The sequence below is a fragment of the Mchenga conophoros genome, linkage group LG19 (genome assembly GCF_057382185.1).
Source record: "Mchenga conophoros isolate Kocher_MC1m ecotype Shallow Benthic linkage group LG19, M_conophoros_male_GT1.1, whole genome shotgun sequence".
In the NCBI taxonomy this organism is placed as follows: Eukaryota; Metazoa; Chordata; class Actinopteri; order Cichliformes; family Cichlidae; genus Mchenga; species Mchenga conophoros.
Genome location: NC_140544.1, coordinates 22,891,743 through 22,911,197, shown reverse-complemented (window position 1 = coordinate 22,911,197; position 19,455 = coordinate 22,891,743). Strand labels below are relative to the sequence as shown.

At 40.0% G+C, this 19,455-nt stretch overlaps 1 protein-coding gene across 3 annotated transcripts; it reads left to right on the top strand.

Annotated features, from left to right (window-relative positions):
• The first annotated feature begins 11,909 nt into the window (after window positions 1–11,909).
• Window positions 11,910–19,372, top strand: LOC146552286 (beta-1,4-galactosyltransferase galt-1-like). Of its 3 annotated transcripts, XM_085256620.1 has the most exons (6): window positions 13,655–13,775; window positions 15,934–16,513; window positions 16,607–17,242; window positions 18,227–18,557; window positions 18,641–18,816; window positions 18,913–19,372. In XM_085256620.1, the coding sequence occupies exons 3-6, from the start codon at window positions 16,638–16,640 to the stop codon at window positions 19,142–19,144; spliced, it is 1,344 nt and encodes a 447-aa protein (XP_085112746.1). In that variant the 5' UTR covers window positions 13,655–13,775; window positions 15,934–16,513; window positions 16,607–16,637; the 3' UTR covers window positions 19,145–19,372. The 3 variants fall into 3 exon arrangements, with proteins under 3 accessions (XP_085112747.1, XP_085112745.1, XP_085112746.1); XM_085256621.1 differs by lacking the exons at window positions 13,655–13,775; window positions 15,934–16,513 and adding an exon at window positions 11,910–11,964; XM_085256619.1 differs by lacking the exon at window positions 15,934–16,513 and having other exon boundaries at window positions 13,641–13,775.
• The last annotated feature ends 83 nt before the right edge of the window (window positions 19,373–19,455 follow it).

Sequence of the window (19,455 nt, the reverse complement as noted above, 5' to 3'; positions counted from 1 at the left end):
TGAAAGATGCTTGTTTCCTCAGTTCTTAAGAGGATGATTTGAATTGCCTGCATGGTACACAGATCTGTCATCCACTGTACAATGAAGCGATGTGTTTTTCATTTTTCATACAATACTGCTGAGTATGTTGTAAAACATACAGCATGCATCTGATTTTGTAGGACAGATGTACCTGTGTAATAATTAACCTCAGCCTGACGTCTGTGAAGGTTCTCAGTCATCCAGGTCATCGTAGTCAAAGGAGCTTGCAAAGAAAAGCGTCTGGACTTCTTTAAGTTGCTTGAAGACGTTTCACCTCTCATCCGAGAAGCTTCTTCAGTTCTAAGGTCAAATGGTGGAGAGTCCCAGATTTAAACCTAGTGGGAGTAACCCCCCACAGAGGGACAAAAGGACCCCCTGATGATCCTCTAATCGCCTGAGCCAAGGTGTGAAACTGGGTGTGGGTCCCAATCAGCTAGAGTTTCGGGTGAGTTCATTGTGAAACCTGGCCCCACCTTATCATGCGAATTCCTGAGGTCAGATGGCCCAGGATGTGAGTGGGCATTAAGGCGTCTGGGAAGGGATCTCAAAACTGGATTATAGATGGCAGAGAGTTGGTGTCGTAAACCACCAGCTCTGTTCAAAGATGGTCGCTCACAGTGGACATAGATGGCTTCTTTCACTCCTCTTTCAAACCATCTGTCCTCTCTGTCCAAAATGTGAACATTGGCATCCTCGAAAAAGTGTCCTTTATCCTTAAGATGCAGATGGACTGCTGAGTCTTGTCCTGTGGAGGTGGCTCTTCTGTGTTGTGCCATGCGCTTGTGAAGTGGCTGTTTGGTCTCTCCAATGTACAGGTCTGAGCATTCCTCGCTGCACTCCATTTCAGACCCAGCAACACGCTCAGACAAAAACTGGTTCACCCGAAAGACAAAACGCCAAAACACAAACTTAACAATGTGGTGTATGCTGTACAGTGCAGCGAGGAATGTATGTATGTATGTAAATGTATGTAAATGTATGTAAATGTAAATGTAAATGTAAATGTAGCCCAGCACCACGTTGATTACAAGCAGCATTTCACTCTCTGGCTGTATCCCAATTCAGGGTCTGCAGCCTTAAAGTACACATTTCAAGGCCGATTACGTCACAGCGGCGCGCCGAAGGCTGTCCCAATTCAAAGGCTGCTCCTTCATTTCTGTCAAACAAAGCTATGACACGTTTCCAGTGGTTAGTATCATGGTTGCTAGGCAACCTGGGCAGCGCAACGGAGGCTTTTTTTTTAAAACTTTATTGACAAACAACAGTATCAGCGCAACGGAGGCTAGACCGTCCCATTACACAAGCCTCGCACTTCCGGCCTTAGCGGTCTTTGAGTACGCGGCCCTTTGAGGATCGTTGGGGCTGCGTACTTTAAGGCTGCAGACCCTGAATTGGGAGACAGCCTCTGTCTCTCTCAGCTCGCCTGTCTCCATTAGCGATGGTAAATGCGATTCTTTTTACTGAATCGAGCTTTAATGAGTCACTCACCAAAGTGAATCGGGTTTCTTCAGTCATTTGAGTCACTGAGTCAGGTGACCAGAGAGTGCAAAAATGTACATTTTCACTCAAACTTAATTTGTTTCTCTTTTAATGTAAATCCTACTGCTGAGATGAATGATTGTAAAAGAAAACAACTATTTTATAGAGCAAAAAAGATCCCAAAAGTTCTAAAGGGAACATTTATTTATTTTTATTTTATTAGTATTTTCCTTAAATGTGTCAAATATATTTTCTCATCTAAATGTCCACTGAGCTGTGAGCCAGGGGGCGGTAATGCACCTTAACATTGGTTGCCAACCAAGAAGAAGAAGAAGCTGTGAGCCAGGAGGGAGTGAGTGATTCGTACTTGCTATGATTCAGCAAAAACCCAAATCCTGAATACAAAAAACAAAATCAAAAACTAGACACTAGAAACAAGGAACAGAAACTGAGAAACTAGGAAAAGGCACAGCAGTGCACACGGGGGATACACAGCAACAGGGGAGTTGTACGACACGACAACAAACAGGGGAAGACTGAGGACTAAAGTACACAGGAAGGTTAACAAGAGGATGGGGAACAGGTGGAAACACAGCTGGGACTAATCAGACATAATGAGACAAAGCAAAACTCAAACCACTGAACACAGGACACGAGACTATCAAAGTAAGACAGGAAACACAAGAGACATCCACAAAGACACAGACCTGACACTGAAACATGACTGACTGGGGAGGCACAGGGAACAAGGAACACAATTACAATAGTTAATACATATTGACCTTCACTAATAATCTACCAAGGCAAATTAGTGCCAGACCTCACCATAGTTAAGCTATTATCCATGTGACTGGCTGAAATTATGTCAAGAATGTGGAGATCCTTTGAACCTTCATGTGGGGTCTCACTGGAGAAATAAAGTCCCCCAACTTAACTCTTAATAGTTTGAAAAAGGATATATTTTGAGCTGGATAATTTATGAATGGGTGGGCTTTTAATTTGGTCTGATCTTTGTTTAAAAAAGAAAAAAGAAGAGGAACATTTTTACTGGTGTTTCTTGTTTACAAAAGTGGAAACCTGAAACTACACAGCAAAAACACGTTTTGGTAACGTATCATGCACATTTTGTAGTTTATTTGAAATGAATGAATATACCTCATCATTGACAAGGAAAGGTGATTAGACAAAGAGAATTTTTGAGAAGACAAAACCCCCACTCGGCAGTACCAAGTGTCTTATGACAGCTTACACAGAGCAACGAATGAGGCATTTGGATATGCATGTTTCTGGCATATTTAGAAGGCTCCATCGAGTCCCTCCGCCACCTTTACTGCTGTGCAGGTTATTTAAATAAAACAATTCCAGGTACAATTTTACACTACAGATAACTCTGGCTTTCCCTTTGTTACGATGGATGTCAGACAAACAAAGAGTGCATTTGACCATGCATAACTTCCAATGAAAAACAAAAAGGAACAATGGACAAATAGTCAGTTGTTCTCCTTATAGTGTTAGTAAATATGCTTGTAAATAGTAATATACCTAGTCACTAGTCAATGTTCCTTTAATGCAACTACCCTTATAACTATCTACTAGTGTAGGGCCTTGGAGAGAGTGAGACTACCCTTTTGTGCTCATGCAAATCTAAGAGTGCCAGGACTCGTGGATGACTGGCTGCTGGGAGTCCTGTGCCAGTCTTCTTTTATGCAGATCACAGTGTGCCAGACCTCGCGGACGATTGGCTGCCTGGAGATCCCATGACCACTCCATGACCAATTGACTGGCTGATTGTCTGCACCTGGGAGTATAAAAAGGCTGAAGATCCTTCACACTATGGGGAATTGCTGCTCTGAAGTGAACATGCAGTGTCATCCTCGTCTGCTTTGCATGTGAAGCTTGTTTGTTAAAGCTGTTTGCTGTGTTGCTCTTTGTTTAAACCTGGTATACAGCTGAACTTAGTTTCATTAGAGTTTTGTGATGCTGGCTGGCTGTTACTCTTGCCTGTTCTTTTCATTGTGTATTAATTGTTTCCCCGGTGGTCTGTTGAACAGCCCTGTCGGTTTTCAGTTTAATGTTTGTAATAAAACCCCTTAGTTACTCAGATTTCGTGAGAGGGCTTGTGTATGTTTCTCCCCTCCTGTCGCCTAGCAGAGGGGGTCGTAACACTAGTCACACAAACATACTGCAACAGTAAGACTCAGTGATTAGACACAGGGGTTACAGGTGGGTCCCCAACAGTCAGCAAAACAAGTCATAAAAAACAATAAAGGTTGTTTTCTTAACAAGAGCATCCGAGGACACACACCCTAACGTTCACATAGAAAGGTGCACACCCCTAACTGTACCCCTATAGTTTCCACCTTTTTCTTTATCTCTGCATGTCAGAGGTCAACTGAAACAAAGTCCACTTATATAAAATCACCCCATCAGACACACGGTATTTTCCTCGTCATTTCACAACTGCCGCAAGGTATATCGTTTTAACTTTTTTTGTCGGACCCCAGACACAGTGGTGTGAGGTAGTTAGCACAAAATTTGCCCATGTAGAAAGCATCGTTTGTTTGGAACGCATCATCACTGTTCATAAGAGTTGAACCCTGGCTCTGGACATTTTCATGACAAGTGACAGCGCAGACATTTGCTAACACTGTGATGTGAAGCATCGTTAAAGTGTCACTTCAGTAATGTTGACTCATGTTTTTTAATAGATGACTTTAAAACACTAAACTCTAATTTCAGTGGTTTATTTTAAGTTTACATAATATAACATGTGATAAGACGATGAGTTTTACTTCTCACGGGCCGTGTTATGTGTATCTATTTATCATGTATGCTACTTTGCTCTGTGGACTGTAAAATGTTTCATTGTGTTCATGAAATAAACCAGACTTTCACTGTCTGCATCTTTTACTGTTTTTCTGTTTGTGTTCACTCCAAATTGACAAAACCTACAGATATCCAGAGTTGACTCACTAACAATGTGGAGCAGTCTCAATGTATTTAGCTGCTTTTTCCCTGAACACAACCAACTGAGAGAAATGTCTGCAGTCCTCACTTTGGTCGTTGCGAATGTTGAAGGAGATTTGTTCCATAGACACATTATACTAGTGTTTCCTACACTTAATCCAACACCACTATGTTCCATTTAAATCCAGGTTCCTTTTATAGTTTGCAGTGAAATTTGTTAAACCATTGCTTAATGGGACAGAAGTACAAGTCACTCTTTACTAACACATTTGTAGATACGTTTATTGCTGAACAACACAGCTAGCAGTCTCACACACTCTTTAGATTTTTTAAGTTTTGTGCGTAATGGTTTAGTCTCTTAAACCTTACCCTTTTCTCCTCAGTATCACAACAGTATGACTCCCAAAGTACGGCTCAGTAAAAAACCAATGATTCTAAAGCCGTAACACAAAATACAGTTGGAAGATGAATGATTGCGATTTTATGATGCATAGTAAAACTACCCCCTCTTCTTCTTCTCTGAGTTGCTGTTGCTCTTGTGTGTGTGTGTATGCCTTAGAAGTCATATAATACATTAGCAATACCTGAAGGGCAAGCTTTACTTACACAGCCTCACACACAGTAGGTTTTTAAAGTTTTTGGGTACAATGGTTTAGCCACAGATGTAACTTCCACTTTTGATAAAGATCACTCCATCTGCATATTTCTTAAGAAATGAAGCATCTTTATTAAGCTCTTATAAATGTTTACACAATAATAGACACCGTGTGCTCTGTGACATTATAGTCTTCTACTTCTGCTTCCATTGGTTTGCATTTTAAACTCCCAACCTTTCAGGTTGTTATGAACGACTTCTATTTCTACCATTTTGTGATATAAAAGTGAACCATGTGGCTTTTTTATTTTCTGTGTGATGGAATGACTTAAGACACGAGTTATTTAAACAATTCTAAATGACAGTGTGATGGCCATGGTACTTTATGTAGGCCAAATATGTTAAGGATAATGTTTATCAATGTAAAATTGCAAAGAACCTTTGAATAGATTATAACATCTTGTAAACAGTTACCTCAGAACCTGTACTGTCAGACCTATGTATGTAAGGTAAAACTTTCCACAGTACTTCCCCTTAAGTAAGTAACTAAACACATAAAGTCACCCTTACCAATATTCAGCTGCTCCTTGAAAAAAGTAGCACAAACAGACAACTGACTCAGCAATGATAAGAAGAAAATTAAAAGTTTTGGTTTTTGTGGCTCGAAAAATTAAAGAAAGTGTGTTTAATAATTCAACAAGACCCGCACCTTCAACACATGTACATTCAGATTTTGGATCAGACTTACATTGCTGTTGTTCAATAGTTTTTAGCCTCTCTCAAAATTTATTTTATGACCTTTACGTTTCCAGCCGATAAGGACAATTACTGCATTTCAAATGCACATCCAAAGGCTTTAAACATCCGCTTTGTCTGTAGCGACAGCATCAAACTACAGAGCGTTGTTTTTACTAAAATTCAACATTTTCAGATTAAAATTTGGTTGCTTTTTTTTTTTCCACTGTAACACCCCCCTCAATTTTTGTGATATTCTTAGAGATTTCATTTTTTATATTTATGCTTTTGGTGTGAGGGTATCTAATATACAACGTTGTCACTGTGTTTTTGTACTACCAGCTGTGAGGGCTCTGCTTTTGCTTTGAGCAGTCTGTATGTATGTGCTCTGCTATAGAAGTCAGCAGTCTAACCAGGTTATGGGCAGAAATCTGTGCCATCAGAAACTGAATTTGATATGCTTAAATTTGAATTTGAATTGCTCAGATTGAATCTGAATTGCAACTTGAATAAATGCTTTTAAAAACTGCATATGAATTAGCCTAATTTGAAATTCAATTTATTGGTTTGAAAATGATCATGAGTAAATTGAAATTGAATTTTATATTTTGAAAATGAATTCATTTGCTTTGAAACTGTATTCAGTTTTTTGGGACTTACATCCGGTTACGGTTCAAGAGTAATGAGCGCAGATTAATAGAACTACGCTTTACTAGCGGACCGAAAGTGTTACTGATGGGAATCTACAGCATCTTGAGTTGAATTAAGACTTCAGAAGTCATTCGTCATGTCGAATGACCAGCGCATAAAATTTTCATTTTTTTTCCACATCTGTTTTTTGGAAAGTTCAGCTTTTTCACCTCTTTTCAGCACAAATTTGAGCTTCTTCATCTCTTTTTAGCAGAATTTTCAGTTTCTTCACCTCTTTTCAGCAGCTATTTCTACTTCTTCGGCTGTTTTCAGCAGATTCCACTACACAGCATTCATACTGCATTTTCACAGCCAATAGTGTTTCCTAGGGAAACACTATTGGCTTACAAAAGCTTTATATTGTGGTCTGTGACAAATTGGTTATGCTTGAACTCATTTAATACTTGTCCCCTGATAATTTATTCCTTGTTATTTTACAGTTGACCATAATGCTTTAATTTAGACATTGCTGGTGTAACCTTGCTTAACATACTATCCCAGGTTTCTTTGTGGTACCATTAGTTACATCCATGCATATGTTTTAAAGCAAAAATACTACTAATAGTCAGGTCATTTGAATTTTCTTCTGTTCACAGGTAAATTTCTAATAAATTATGTTTCTTTGTACTTACTTCCTGTTTATACAGGGTCATGAGGTCATGGATTGCATCATTGGGTACAACCAAATGAAGGGTTTTTCATTTTGTACAGTATTGTTTATTTTCTTTAAAGTAACCTTTTGAGTTGTATTGTATGCAGTGTTTTACTTTTCAAACCATTTATCTGAGTATGAGTTTGTCATTTGGATCCATAATCTTAATCCTGTTTTTTGTTTAAAATCGTATTGTTTGGTCTAACCTATTTTTCAATGGTAGACACCAAAGAGGTGTGTGAAGTCCTGTATAAAGCAAGTGAGATTTTGCCTACCAGGTTTGTTTGGTTTTTTTTTTATAACTTTTTATTTTGTACTTTTTCCAATTTTATAGTACATGCAAACAAAAACACGAAAAAAAGAACACAAAAGAAACAAACCAAAAAAAAGAAGAAAGGACACCCAATCTGTGGAAGAGGGGAAAAGGGAAGAAAAAAAAAAAAAAAAAACAACAACAAGGAGAGGTCCCTGCCCTATGGGGCTGAGTGAGTCTTATAGGCTATCCATTTTGTCCACTGTTTTCGGTGTTTATCAGATTTCAGTCTCAAAGTGTAGGTCATTTTCTCCATTATATATACAGTGCGGCAAAAAAGTATTTAGTCAGCCACCGATTGTGCATGTTCCCCCACTTAAAATGATGACAGAGGTCAGTAATTTGCACCAGAGGTACACTTCAACTGTGAGAGACAGAATGTGAAAAAAAAAAATCCATGAATCCACATGGTAGGATTTGTAAAGAATTTATTCGTAAATCAGGGTGGAAAATAAGTATTTGGTCACCTCAAACAAGGAAAATCTCTGGCTCTCACAGACCTGTAACGTCTTCTGTAAGACGCTTTTCTGTCCCCCACTCGTTACCTGTATGAATGGCACCTGTTTGAACTCATCATCTGTATAAAAGACACCTGTCCACAGTCTCAAACAGTCAGACTCCAAACGCCGCCATGGCCAAGACCAAAGAGCTTTCGAAGGACACCAGGAAAAGTATTGTAGACCTGCACCAGACTGGGAAGAGTGAATCTACAATAGGCAAGCAGCTTGGTGTGAAAAAATCAACTGTGGGAGCAATCATCAGAAAATGGAAGACATACAAGACCACTGATAATCTCCCTCGATCTGGGGCTCCACGCAAGATCTCATCCCGTGGGGTCAAAATGATCATGAGAACGGTGAGCAAAGATCCCAGAACCACACGGGGGGACCTGGTGAATGACCTGCAGAGAGCTGGGACCAAAGTAACAAAGGTCACCATCAGTAACACACTACAACGGCAGGGAATCAAATCCCGCAGTGCCAGACGTGTTCCGCTGCTGAAGCCAGTGCATGTCCAGGCCCGTCTGAAGTTTGCCAGAGAGCACATGGATGATACAGCAGAGGATTGGGAGAATGTCATGTGGTCAGATGAAACCAAAGTAGAACTTTTTGGTATAAACTCAACTCGTCGTGTTTGGAGGAAGAAGAATACTGAGTTGCATCCCAAGAACACCATACCTACTGTGAAGCATGGGGGTGGAAACATAATGCTATGGGGCTGTTTTTCTGCCAAGGGGACAGGACGACTGACCCGTGTTAAGGACAGAATGAATGGGGCCATGTATCGTGAGATTTTGAGCCAAAACCTCCTTCCATCAGTGAGAACTTTGAAGATGAAACGAGGCTGGGTCTTCCAACATGACAATGATCCAAAACACACCACCCGGGCAACAAAGGAGTGGCTCCGTAAGAAGCATTTGAAAGTCCTGGAGTGGCCTAGCCAGTCTCCAGACCTCAACCCCATAGAAAATCTGTGGCGGGAGTTGAAAGTCCGTGTTGCTCGGCGACAGCCCCAAAACATCACTGCTCTCGAGAAGATCTGCATGGAGGAATGGGCCAAAATACCAGCTACTGTGTGTGCAAACCTGGTAAAGACCTATAGTAAACGTTTGACCTCTGTTATTGCCAACAAAGGTTATGTTACAAAGTATTGAGTTGTATTTTTGTTATTGACCAAATACTTATTTTCCACCCTGATTTACGAATAAATTCTTTACAAATCCTACCATGTGGATTCATGGATTTTTTTTTTTTTCCCACATTCTGTCTCTCACAGTTGAAGTGTACCTCTGGTGCAAATTACTGACCTCTGTCATCATTTTAAGTGGGGGAACTTGCACAATCGGTGGCTAACTAAATACTTTTTTGCCCCACTGTATGTCCTCGATTACATCAGTCCATTCTTCCAATTTTAAAGGGTCACTTTTCAGCCAGTTTTTTGTTATTACCTTTTTGCTTGACAACAACATAATTTTAAACAATTAATGGTCCTCCTTTCTTACATTTTCCCATATTCCAAAATACATTACTTGTGCCTCACACAGCACGTCATACTGTCACGTGAGCCGTGTGGTGTAGGAGGAAAAGGACCCAAAATGCAGGCAGTTGACTGGTGATGAGAATGAAGTTTTATTTGCAGAAGTGGAGCGACTGAACAGGTAGTGAGACAAGACGAAAGACTGAAAAAACCTAGACTGGGAAAACTAAATAACAAACCTAAGCATGAAACGGGGAGCGGAGAATGCAGAGAGACGTAGTTACACCGAGAAACACAGACGATCCGACGATGAACAGAAGCCAACACACACTATAAATACACACTAGGTAATGAGGAGATGACATGCAGGGGTGGACACAGCTGACACTAATGGACATGATGAGAGGCAGACCTACAAAGTAAAACCGGAAACACCCAGACTGTTTTGCAACAAAAACACAGGGACCTGAACGGAGCACGGAGGGGAGACACAGGTAGGGATAATAAACACGACAACCAACCCAAAGAATTAATACAGAATCAGAATAAACACCAAACACAAGATGAACCCAAAAAGAAACACAAAACGCTGGGTCAACGACCCAGGATCACGACACATACCCCAGCACTTTCGTCATTGTTACCGCAATGCTTTCCCAGTAAGGTTTAATATTTTTACACTTCCAAAACACATGAGAATGACTGGCGTCCCAGTCTCCACATAATCTCCAGCATTGTTGGGGTGTTTTCAGCTGCTTGCTTTTGATATAAGGAGTAATAAAGAACCTAATCACATTTTTCCAGCCATATTCTCTCCATTGTCTAGAGCTAGTGGAATTATGCTGTGTGAGACATACGGATCGCCAGTCATCCTCTGACAACTCAAGATGTAATTCCGATTCCCACTTTTGTTTGATATATAATGTTTCATTCCTATTCAAATTTTGCAGGCCATTATATAATTTCGATAAAATTCTTGATGGAGGATTTTTATATGCACCTGTTATTATTTCTATTATATGGCTTCCTTCTCTCAAGAACGTCTTCCTAATTTCTGTATTGTAAAAATGTCTTAATTGAAAATACCTAAATAAATCTGATTTATCCAGTCCAAATTGTCTCTGTAGATTCTCGAAGGATTTGAATGTTGTCCCATCTATTAATGTACACATTGCTGTAATTCCTTTATTGACCCATCTTAAAAATGTACTATCCCATTGTCCACTTTGGAATTTTCGAGAATATGCAGGCCAAATCAGCAATTTACAGGCTTCTATAATTCTATATTTCTTCACTATAATCCACCAGAGTTTAATAGTGAATTCAGTAATGAGATTTGTGTTCGTAGACTGGATAGTTTCTTCTCCCAATCTTGCTTGTGGATGACATGATAAGCAATAATTTATCTCCATATGCTTCCATTTTGAGGTGTAATCCGGTGAACACCAGTAAACAATATATCTCAGCTGAGCTGCATAGAAATATTCCTTGAAATTCGGGAGGGCAAGTCCTCCTTTTTCTTTTCTTAATTGGAGTATTTTAAATCTTATTCTTGGCTTTGTCCCTTTCCAAATAAATCTACTAACTAATTTATCCCATCTACCAAAATGTTCATCTGGTATATGGATTGGCAATGAAGTAAATAGATACAGTAGTCGAGGAAGCACATTCATTTTTATTACCTCTATTCTTGAGCTAAGCGGAGCCCATTTAATCAAATCTTTTTGGATTGTATTACTAATCTTTACATAATTTGCCTAGTGAAATAAGTACATGTACTTATTTCACTAGTTAGATAGGTTTGTTTTTTAAATGCCATAATGGAGATGCCAGAAATAAAGGACAGTTAAAAAAAACTTGACTATGCTGATGCTGTCTATTTATCACCTTCTTTGCCACTTGGTCTACAGCACCTCACATGGTCCAAACTCCAACATGATACTACTTCATGATCTCTTGCAGTTGCAGTGCCAAGAAGAAAAGAACTTGAATTACATATAAATTGAATATGTGATTCCAGATTTCCCTGGCACACATTAACACCTGAATGTAACACAGCTGTGTTATCCCATGTTAATAGTTTATTTCAGCCCTGCCGTGTCATTAAATTATGTAAATTTATTTATGATGATAAAAAGCAATAACAACAGTCACCAAAAACCACAATTCCACAGTAGTGATCAATCCTGATCCCAGGTGCCAGTGATTCTTCTTCCAGAGACTGCTGTCCACTTTAGCTCACCTGCTATTCACAGTTGCTCACCACACTCCCCACACCTCTTATTCACAGACTCCTACACACGAGAAAGAGCAAGTAAGTTCATCGCAGGCAAACAAGATATATGACAATCACTAAAGTCTGAGTCATTCAACAACCAAATGCCAGCAGGTGTACGGAACTGAAAAAGTTTTGTGGGAAATTCCACTGTACTGCAGATACACACGCACACATGTAAAACACACAAACAAGGAAAAACAGGACTGAGGCAGAGAGGATGAAGTGGAGAGAAAGGCAGAAACAGGGAGGTCAGCAAGGTGAGGATGGGGATCATGACATGTCTTTAGTCTCTTCTATGAGTTTTGATTTATTTTCCTTTTGTTCCTTATACTTTTTTTTTAAGCTATAAGAAGACAGCATGTGCGACACAGACTACATGAAACACAGAGGGCTACGTTCACACTGCAGGTCTTAATGCTCAATTCCGATTTTTTGATCAAATCCGATTTTTTTGTCTGCTCGTTCACACTACAAATAAAATGCGACAGCAAACGCGCTCTAGTGTGAACGCTCAAAGCGGCCCGCATGCGCAAAAGAAGATGTCACACACAACGCGCTCTGTTTAGACCCAGAGCAACAGTATTGTTTGACTGATGGCCCTTAATATGCAGACTTCGGACTTCGTTTCCCAATTTTTGCTTTAAGTTATTTTGTTATTTACATAATAATGTAAATAACCTAATAATGATCCTTATTGCTGTTTAAGAGAGGAGCGGTGCTTCAAATGATAGCTGCAGATTTCTGTCAGAATCTGCAGATTATACAGTACAAATAAAATGTTCACATTGTCTTCCCAACAGTTTCACTAACATCTACACTGGATGGCCAGGAAGCGTTCGCGATGTCTTCTCGGGCGCTTCTCTGGCGCTGATAATTGGCTTCAGTCTTGTGTCGGTGACGTAAAAGGCGGATTTAATGCGACTTGACCGTTCAAACAGCAGTCGCTTTCTAAAACATCGGATATGTATCGGATTCAGTACCACATACGAAAGTGACCCAGATCGGATTTGAAAATATCGGATTTGCGCCGTTCACACTGTCATAGCATGATCGGATATGGGTCGCATAGGGTCAAAAAAAATCGGATTTGATGCGCTTTCGCCTGCAGTGTGAACGTAGCCTTAATACACATGAGGGATGATCAGGGGAAGTGGCCACACATGGGAGCACAGCTGACACACATGAACCTAACGACAGGACAGGAGAGGTGAAACTAAATACACTGACATTGAATGCAGACTTTCAAAGTAAAACAGGAAACATGGAGATTAGACATGACATGAACTAAACATAACCACGCAGACATGACGCATGAACCAGGGAGACTTAGTACAGGGGGAGATGACATAAACAACTAAGGAACAAGACTAAAGAGCAATCTAGAAATTAACTAGGTGAGCTAAACTAGGGCACAAATGAATACAAAAGATACATATAAGAACTCAAACACTGGGTCACAGACCTAGCCCATGACAGCGTCGGTCAATCTGAATAAGCATCCAATTAAGTTATTGTACCTCCTGTTACAAAACCACAGTTACAGTTGAAAAATAGGAATATTATGCACATGATTATGTGATTTGAGTGGATTTTTGTTTTTTTAAACATTCAGTTATATAAGACGATCTTTGCCTGACTTCTGCTGATCTGTTCAAAACAGTTCAAAATCTTACCACAGATATGTAAAATGTCATTTTTGTAATGCACTGCACTATGAGAACACAGTTACAATGGACTGACACAATTTAAATGCACTAGAATCCACTCAAATATATTATAAACGTCATCAAAATCTACCCAGAAGTGTGGAGTAAAATATAAAATATTCGTGTAAAATGAAAGTAGTTACTGCCTGAAAAGATATCGCGAAGGAAACGAGTGCGACGTGATACACAGAACACCACAAGCCATTATTTCTGGTTTTTTTTTTTTCCGTCTACGCGTTGCGGGCGAGGTAGTAAAATCAGTTACTAGGCGCAGTAGGAAATAAACGGAGATGCATCTGTCGTCTCTCGAACAACAGCAGGAGGAACGCCCTGACTACACCGCTTCCTCAAGTTAATTAACGGTAAATATAATATTTCAATGGAGTATTAAAACTAATACAAACGTTCTTATAATGCGTGTCCGATTTCTGTTAGAGCTAAGTTTCTACTCATTGCCTTAATTCGATGCTTTAAACTGGATCTATTTCCGAGTCGATACCACTTAAATCTCTATTCGACTCTTCTTTACTGTTTAACACTTTATTTTTCACTGCACAGTCTTTGCCCTTACTCCCAGCAAATGGGCGATAAACCAATCGGTGCCTATGCCATTCCCAATATGCGCTGGCTGACGTCGGGGCAGCATGAGTACGAGCATTTTTTTTTTGTCGATGCCCGTGATGCCGCCCCCCACCACGATGCCGCCCCGGGCAACCGCAGGTGTCGCCCGTATCTAAAACCGCTACTGGTCCTGAGGGTCGCTGTTGATCATCTTAGTCATAATGTGGGGAAAAGAAGAAAAGGCATTGCTCTTGTGGCATCATAACCTGGGCCTGGGGATAAGGATGCAACTGTTTTTGGTTCTTTGTCAGACTGGTTTGAATGTTTTGCCCTCAGGATTAATCATTTTTTGTCTGAGGATAAACTGTAAGGACAAAACTCAGTGACCATTGCTGTTTCGCTAGCTAGGCCCACGTCCTCATTTTATATTTGACAGTGTTTTTATCGATAAAGGCAAAAGGCTTAAACATGAATTGAGCTGCGGTTTGGGGAAGGCCTCAGAGTGGACTGGTGGCAACTCTTGGGCCATGTACTAATAAGAAGTGAAAGAATTAAAAAAGGGAAGGGAGTGTGGTCCACAAAAAGTTCAGTTATGTTTATTTGAACTGAGTTAACTATGGAGTTGAGTTTCTTATTTATTTTTGTCAATATTGTTTGGTCACAAAAATGGTAAATAAATCGCTCACTACACTGGACAGGATCTGTCTCCTGCCCTTCTTTAGCCACTTAGGTCAAGTTCTACCACAGGGTCCCTTGATTTTGTAAAGGAGCGTCTAGTATGGGTTGTCTACAGAAAACTGAAGGGGGATTCAAAATGGAAGTTAAAGTGAATCTTATTGATATTTGGTGCTGCAAAAGAACTCAATAAGTCAAACAATATCAGGTCATATTCCATTTTCTTAAACTAACTTGTTTAATAGGATTTACGTTTTTTCTTTCTTTCTTCAAGGACACTCTTTAGCTCTATAATGTTGTGGTTTACATGTTTTGTAAAAAAGTTAACTTTTGTGTAAAAATCTGCCAAATCAATTATATGGTGAACTTGCAAATAAAGAAATGGGTATCTTGATGCATGCTCAATCATCCAGGTAAGTATATCCCAAAAGGTTGATTCTGTTGATCTGGACGTAGTGCTTTCAGTGGGAGAATCGTCACTCATCCAAGTGACTTCTTTAGTCTCAGCTGACTGCAGGTTTCCCCAACCTTATAAACAGTACATTTGCACAATGACTGAAACTAGTCCACTGAATGAACAATAAGCTGTGAGGTCAGTTCCTTGATCATTAATATGCAAATTGTCATGACCATTGATCAACTAGCACTAATCAAAGCCCATTGATTAATGACCATTCAGTGGGCTGTGCTGGTCAAATGAGTGCCAGTGATACATTGGGCAATAATTTTTACCATCTGGTTTAGTGTTATTTAACCATCTGTGGTAAAATTGTTGTACTACACTGGTATGCCGTTGGTGAGAATGCTCTCAATAGTACAGTGGTTGACATTGACTAGTATCCTGGGACACAGGTGAGCTTTCTAAAGGCCTTTTTTAATGGGAGAACAATCAGGCAGAATTCAGTTATTACATAAAATGAGCCTGGAGTTTGGGTCTTACATCTATCAAGAATATTTCAGTAAAGACACCTGTAGAGGTTAAGCCTACGCTTGAAGCCACTGAGGTGTTTGTTATCACTTCCTGTTCCTGCTCAAACACAGTGGTGTTTCTGAGGAGCTTATTTGCTTAGCAAATTAAAAACTTTTAAATACATTCTTTTTTCATAGTACAATCTTCTCGTGCTTCATCCGAAGCACACTTTCTGTTATGCTGCAATAGGCTTCCGGGGATTCCCATGATGCATTGAATTTTTCCTTTCCAGTCACCTTTCTCACTCACTATGTGTTAATAGACCTCTCTGCATTGAATCATATCTGTTATTAATCTCTGTCTCTCTTCCACAGCATATCTTTATCCTGTTTTCCTTCTCTCACCCCAACCCGTCGCAGCAGATGGCCCCGCCCCTCCCTGAGCCTGGTTCTGCCAGAGGTTTCTTCCTGTTAAAAGGGAGTTTTTCCTTCCCACTGTCGCCAAAGTGCTTGATCATAGGGGGTCATATGATTGTTGGGCTTTTCTCTGCATCTACTGTACAATATAAAGCGCCTTGAGGCGACTTTTGTTGTGATTTGGCGCTATATAAATAAAATTGAATTGAATTGAATTAACGGGGGTGACGCGATTTCACTGGTATGCATGAATTAATTAAACAGTCCAATAACTCCAGCAGTACTTATCTAGTCCTTTTGGTCTTTATTCCAACATCATTTTAACATAACAGCGCAGTGGTCATAAACTGTGTGCCTTCTTACGATTAACAACACACCTGATGCTGATTATGTGCGTCTACCTTAAATACCTTTACATGAACCAACCATACGAAAACAAAAAAAGGTGACCTTTAGCGGCAACATAAGGTATTAACCCAAAAATGGCTCCTACAACATCAAAGTGGCTACTTAAATGAAATATAAAGTTTGAAAACAGGTTTGTTGATGTTCCACAAACATCGCAGCAAGAAAATTTCTAAGGAATTTTTACATTTCTCTTTGTAATTGTGATTCTACACCTTCTCCTCAGGTTGGAAATTAGCTTCATCTGCGCTGGCTGGATGGATGCAGCAACATCTCTCAAAAAGAAGCTGGCTCTCCCCTTGATTGTTGCATTAATCTTCATTCTTCTATTCAATGTGAATTTGCCAAACAACAACAACAAATCCATCCCAAAACCATCTGGGCCTGCGGGTGTTTGCTCCTTGGGAATATCTGAGCAGACCATCACCCCGCTCAAAAATACCAAGCACTTACTGGTGTCAGCATACGTGGACCAGAGAGTGAAGGATTTGGATATACGCATCATTGGCATATTTAAGAGAGACTCCATACAGCCCCTTCACTGCGTTTTTTGCTGCACAAATGTTTTAAGTAAAACCACTCCAGCAACAATTTTACAACATTCTGATCACTTTGGTTTTCCCTTCGCCACTACGGACGTCATGTGTCAGATTCCTCAGAACTGCAAAGCTACACGTGTCACTCTCTTGACTACACCAGACAAAGAAAGTGCATCTGACTCTACCTGGCTTCCTATAAGAAACCAAAAGAGCAACAGGCAAAAGGAAGAAAACATGAAGTTTGACTTCACAGTCTGCATCTCTAATCTGTTTGGCGACTACAACAATGTGCTTCAGTTTGCAGAGACTCTGGAAATGTACAGGTGAGTACAGTAACAGCACTACAAGCTACAGAGTGAAACCTATGCAGCAAAACCTCTGTGTAACGGTTGCTGTTAATTGTAAAGCTCCTGGATTTCTTCAGTGGTGTTTCTACTTCTGTATTCAAGAGCGGAGGATAAGGTTGGCTTGACTTCAGAGTCTTTGACATTCTCACCAAAGTGAATATTTCCAGTATTAGAAGTTTTGAAATGTAGCAGGTGCTGATAGATATTTAAATGTGCATCTGCACATGTAAGTGTGGAGCATAGACTGTATAAAAACGATGGAGTTTTCCCCACCCATGTTTTTTTTTTCTTTTTCTTTTTGTGCTGCCAGCATTAATCTCGTTAAAATGACGTTAACGCCATACCCACATTAATGGGGCAAATCTCCATTAGCCAGTTAACGTGGCTCACCCCGTGCGTGGGGCTGCATGGTGTCAACGTGTTAGCGTGGTTAGCTTGTTAACACGTTAGCGCTGTCCAGGCTCTCCTGACTAATGGAGATTTGCCCCATTAATGTGGGTATGGCGTTAACGTCATTTTAACGAGATTAACGCTGACAGCACAACTTTCTTTATTTTTGTTTTGTTTTTTGTTTGTCTTTTTTATCCAAATGTGGCCACATTTGACTGAGGCCACACAAAACATCCTAACCCCTAAATCTACCAGTATCTAAACCATCCATAAAGGAGGGTTTAGATACTGTATCATGTATCAGGATATAGACTTCCTTATAATGTTGTGTAAATGTTTTCCTTTCGAAGCTGGCCCCTAAACCTAACTGGCTTTTCTGTGGCTTTAAAGTCAAATGTCGTCTCAAACAAAAAATCTCTGCATTTCCAGTTATTTGTTATATGTATACTTCTTAACTCCTCTGTGTAATATGAATGCATTTTTGTAAGCTAAATGCAATAAATAACAAAGGCATGAGCAAACTAATGAAATATATAAATGTAAGCCTTTAAACCTGTTACTTTGTCCCAGGTTGCTGGGTGTGAACAGAGTGGTGATCTATAACACCAGCTGTGGTCCAGAGCTCGACCGCCTGTTGCAGAATTATAGCCAGGAGGGCTTTGTGGAAATGGTTCCTTGGCCCATTGACAAGCATCTGAATCCATCTCGTGGCTGGCTTCACTCAGAGCACGGAGGAGACGTGCACTACTTTGGCCAGCTGACCACACTTAATGAGTGCATTTACAGATCAATGGAGCGTTCCCGCTACGTCCTGTTGAATGACATTGATGAGATTATAATGCCATACCAGCACGATGACCTGATGTCTTTGATGAACACGCTCCAAAATCAGAATCCAAATGTAACATTTTTTTCTAAGCATTTCTAAAAAAAAATTTCAAATGTCCTTCCTGCACCTGTCAAACCTAAACTGTTCTTCTACAGACAGGAGTATTTCTCATTGAGAACCATACCTATCCCAAGAAGACTTTTAATCAAAGTAAATGGGGACCCCTGCCTCAATGGAATGGGGTGCCAGGCTTTGATATTATGGTGCATATCTACAGAGAGGAGCCTAACAGAAATATTTACCATCCACACAAGTTAATAGTTCAGCCAAGGTGGGTTATAATGGGACAAATGGTTGAGTGTTCGGCACTAGCATTCATTTAACCCTGAGGCATTGTGTGATTGTCCATGTATTTATGCACCTACAGAGCAGTGCAGCAGACCTCAGTGCATGATGTGCTTATGATGTCTGCAACAAAGTTCAAGGTTCCACCAGACGTCTGTCGGATCATTCACTCGCCAATCAGGACTCCGACCGATCCACCACTTGATCGGCTTCATGTGGACACTCGACTGTGGGACTTTAAAGACAAACTGCTCCCCAATGTGATCAAGGTGCTGCGGAGAGCAGAACTGCTGGGATCACAGACGCAAAACTGATAGATGATGGACAGAAATGCAAATACTGAAGTTTTAGGAGAAAAAAGCTGGTCAACAAAACACAGGCTGACCTATAGGGGTGGCATGTGCCAGCCTGAAATAATGTCTTTCCTTCCCAAGTCCACTCTATTTTTGCTTATCACAATGCTGCATATTAAAATTAGCCATCATTAACACTCTGAGTCTGGCTACAAGTAACATTAAATATCAATATAATTATAAAGCAAACGGTTTTATTTCTTGTTGTTAGTAGCAATCAATGCTTATGATTGTGCCAGAGCACACAATCATAAGCATTTTCAACACATTGG

What these genes read in the sequence shown, in the direction of transcription:
- LOC146552286 (XM_085256621.1), top strand. Translation starts at nt 16,638, where the DNA reads ATGGATGCAGCAACATCTCTCAAAAAGAAGCTGGCTCTCCCCTTGATT. An exon ending in TCCAAAATCAGAATCCAAAT is followed by an intron (nt 18,558 to 18,640) that starts GTAACATTTTTT and finishes GTTCTTCTACAG; the next exon opens with ACAGGAGTATTTCTCATTGA. An exon ending in AAGTTAATAGTTCAGCCAAG is followed by an intron (nt 18,817 to 18,912) that starts GTGGGTTATAAT and finishes ATGCACCTACAG; the next exon opens with AGCAGTGCAGCAGACCTCAG.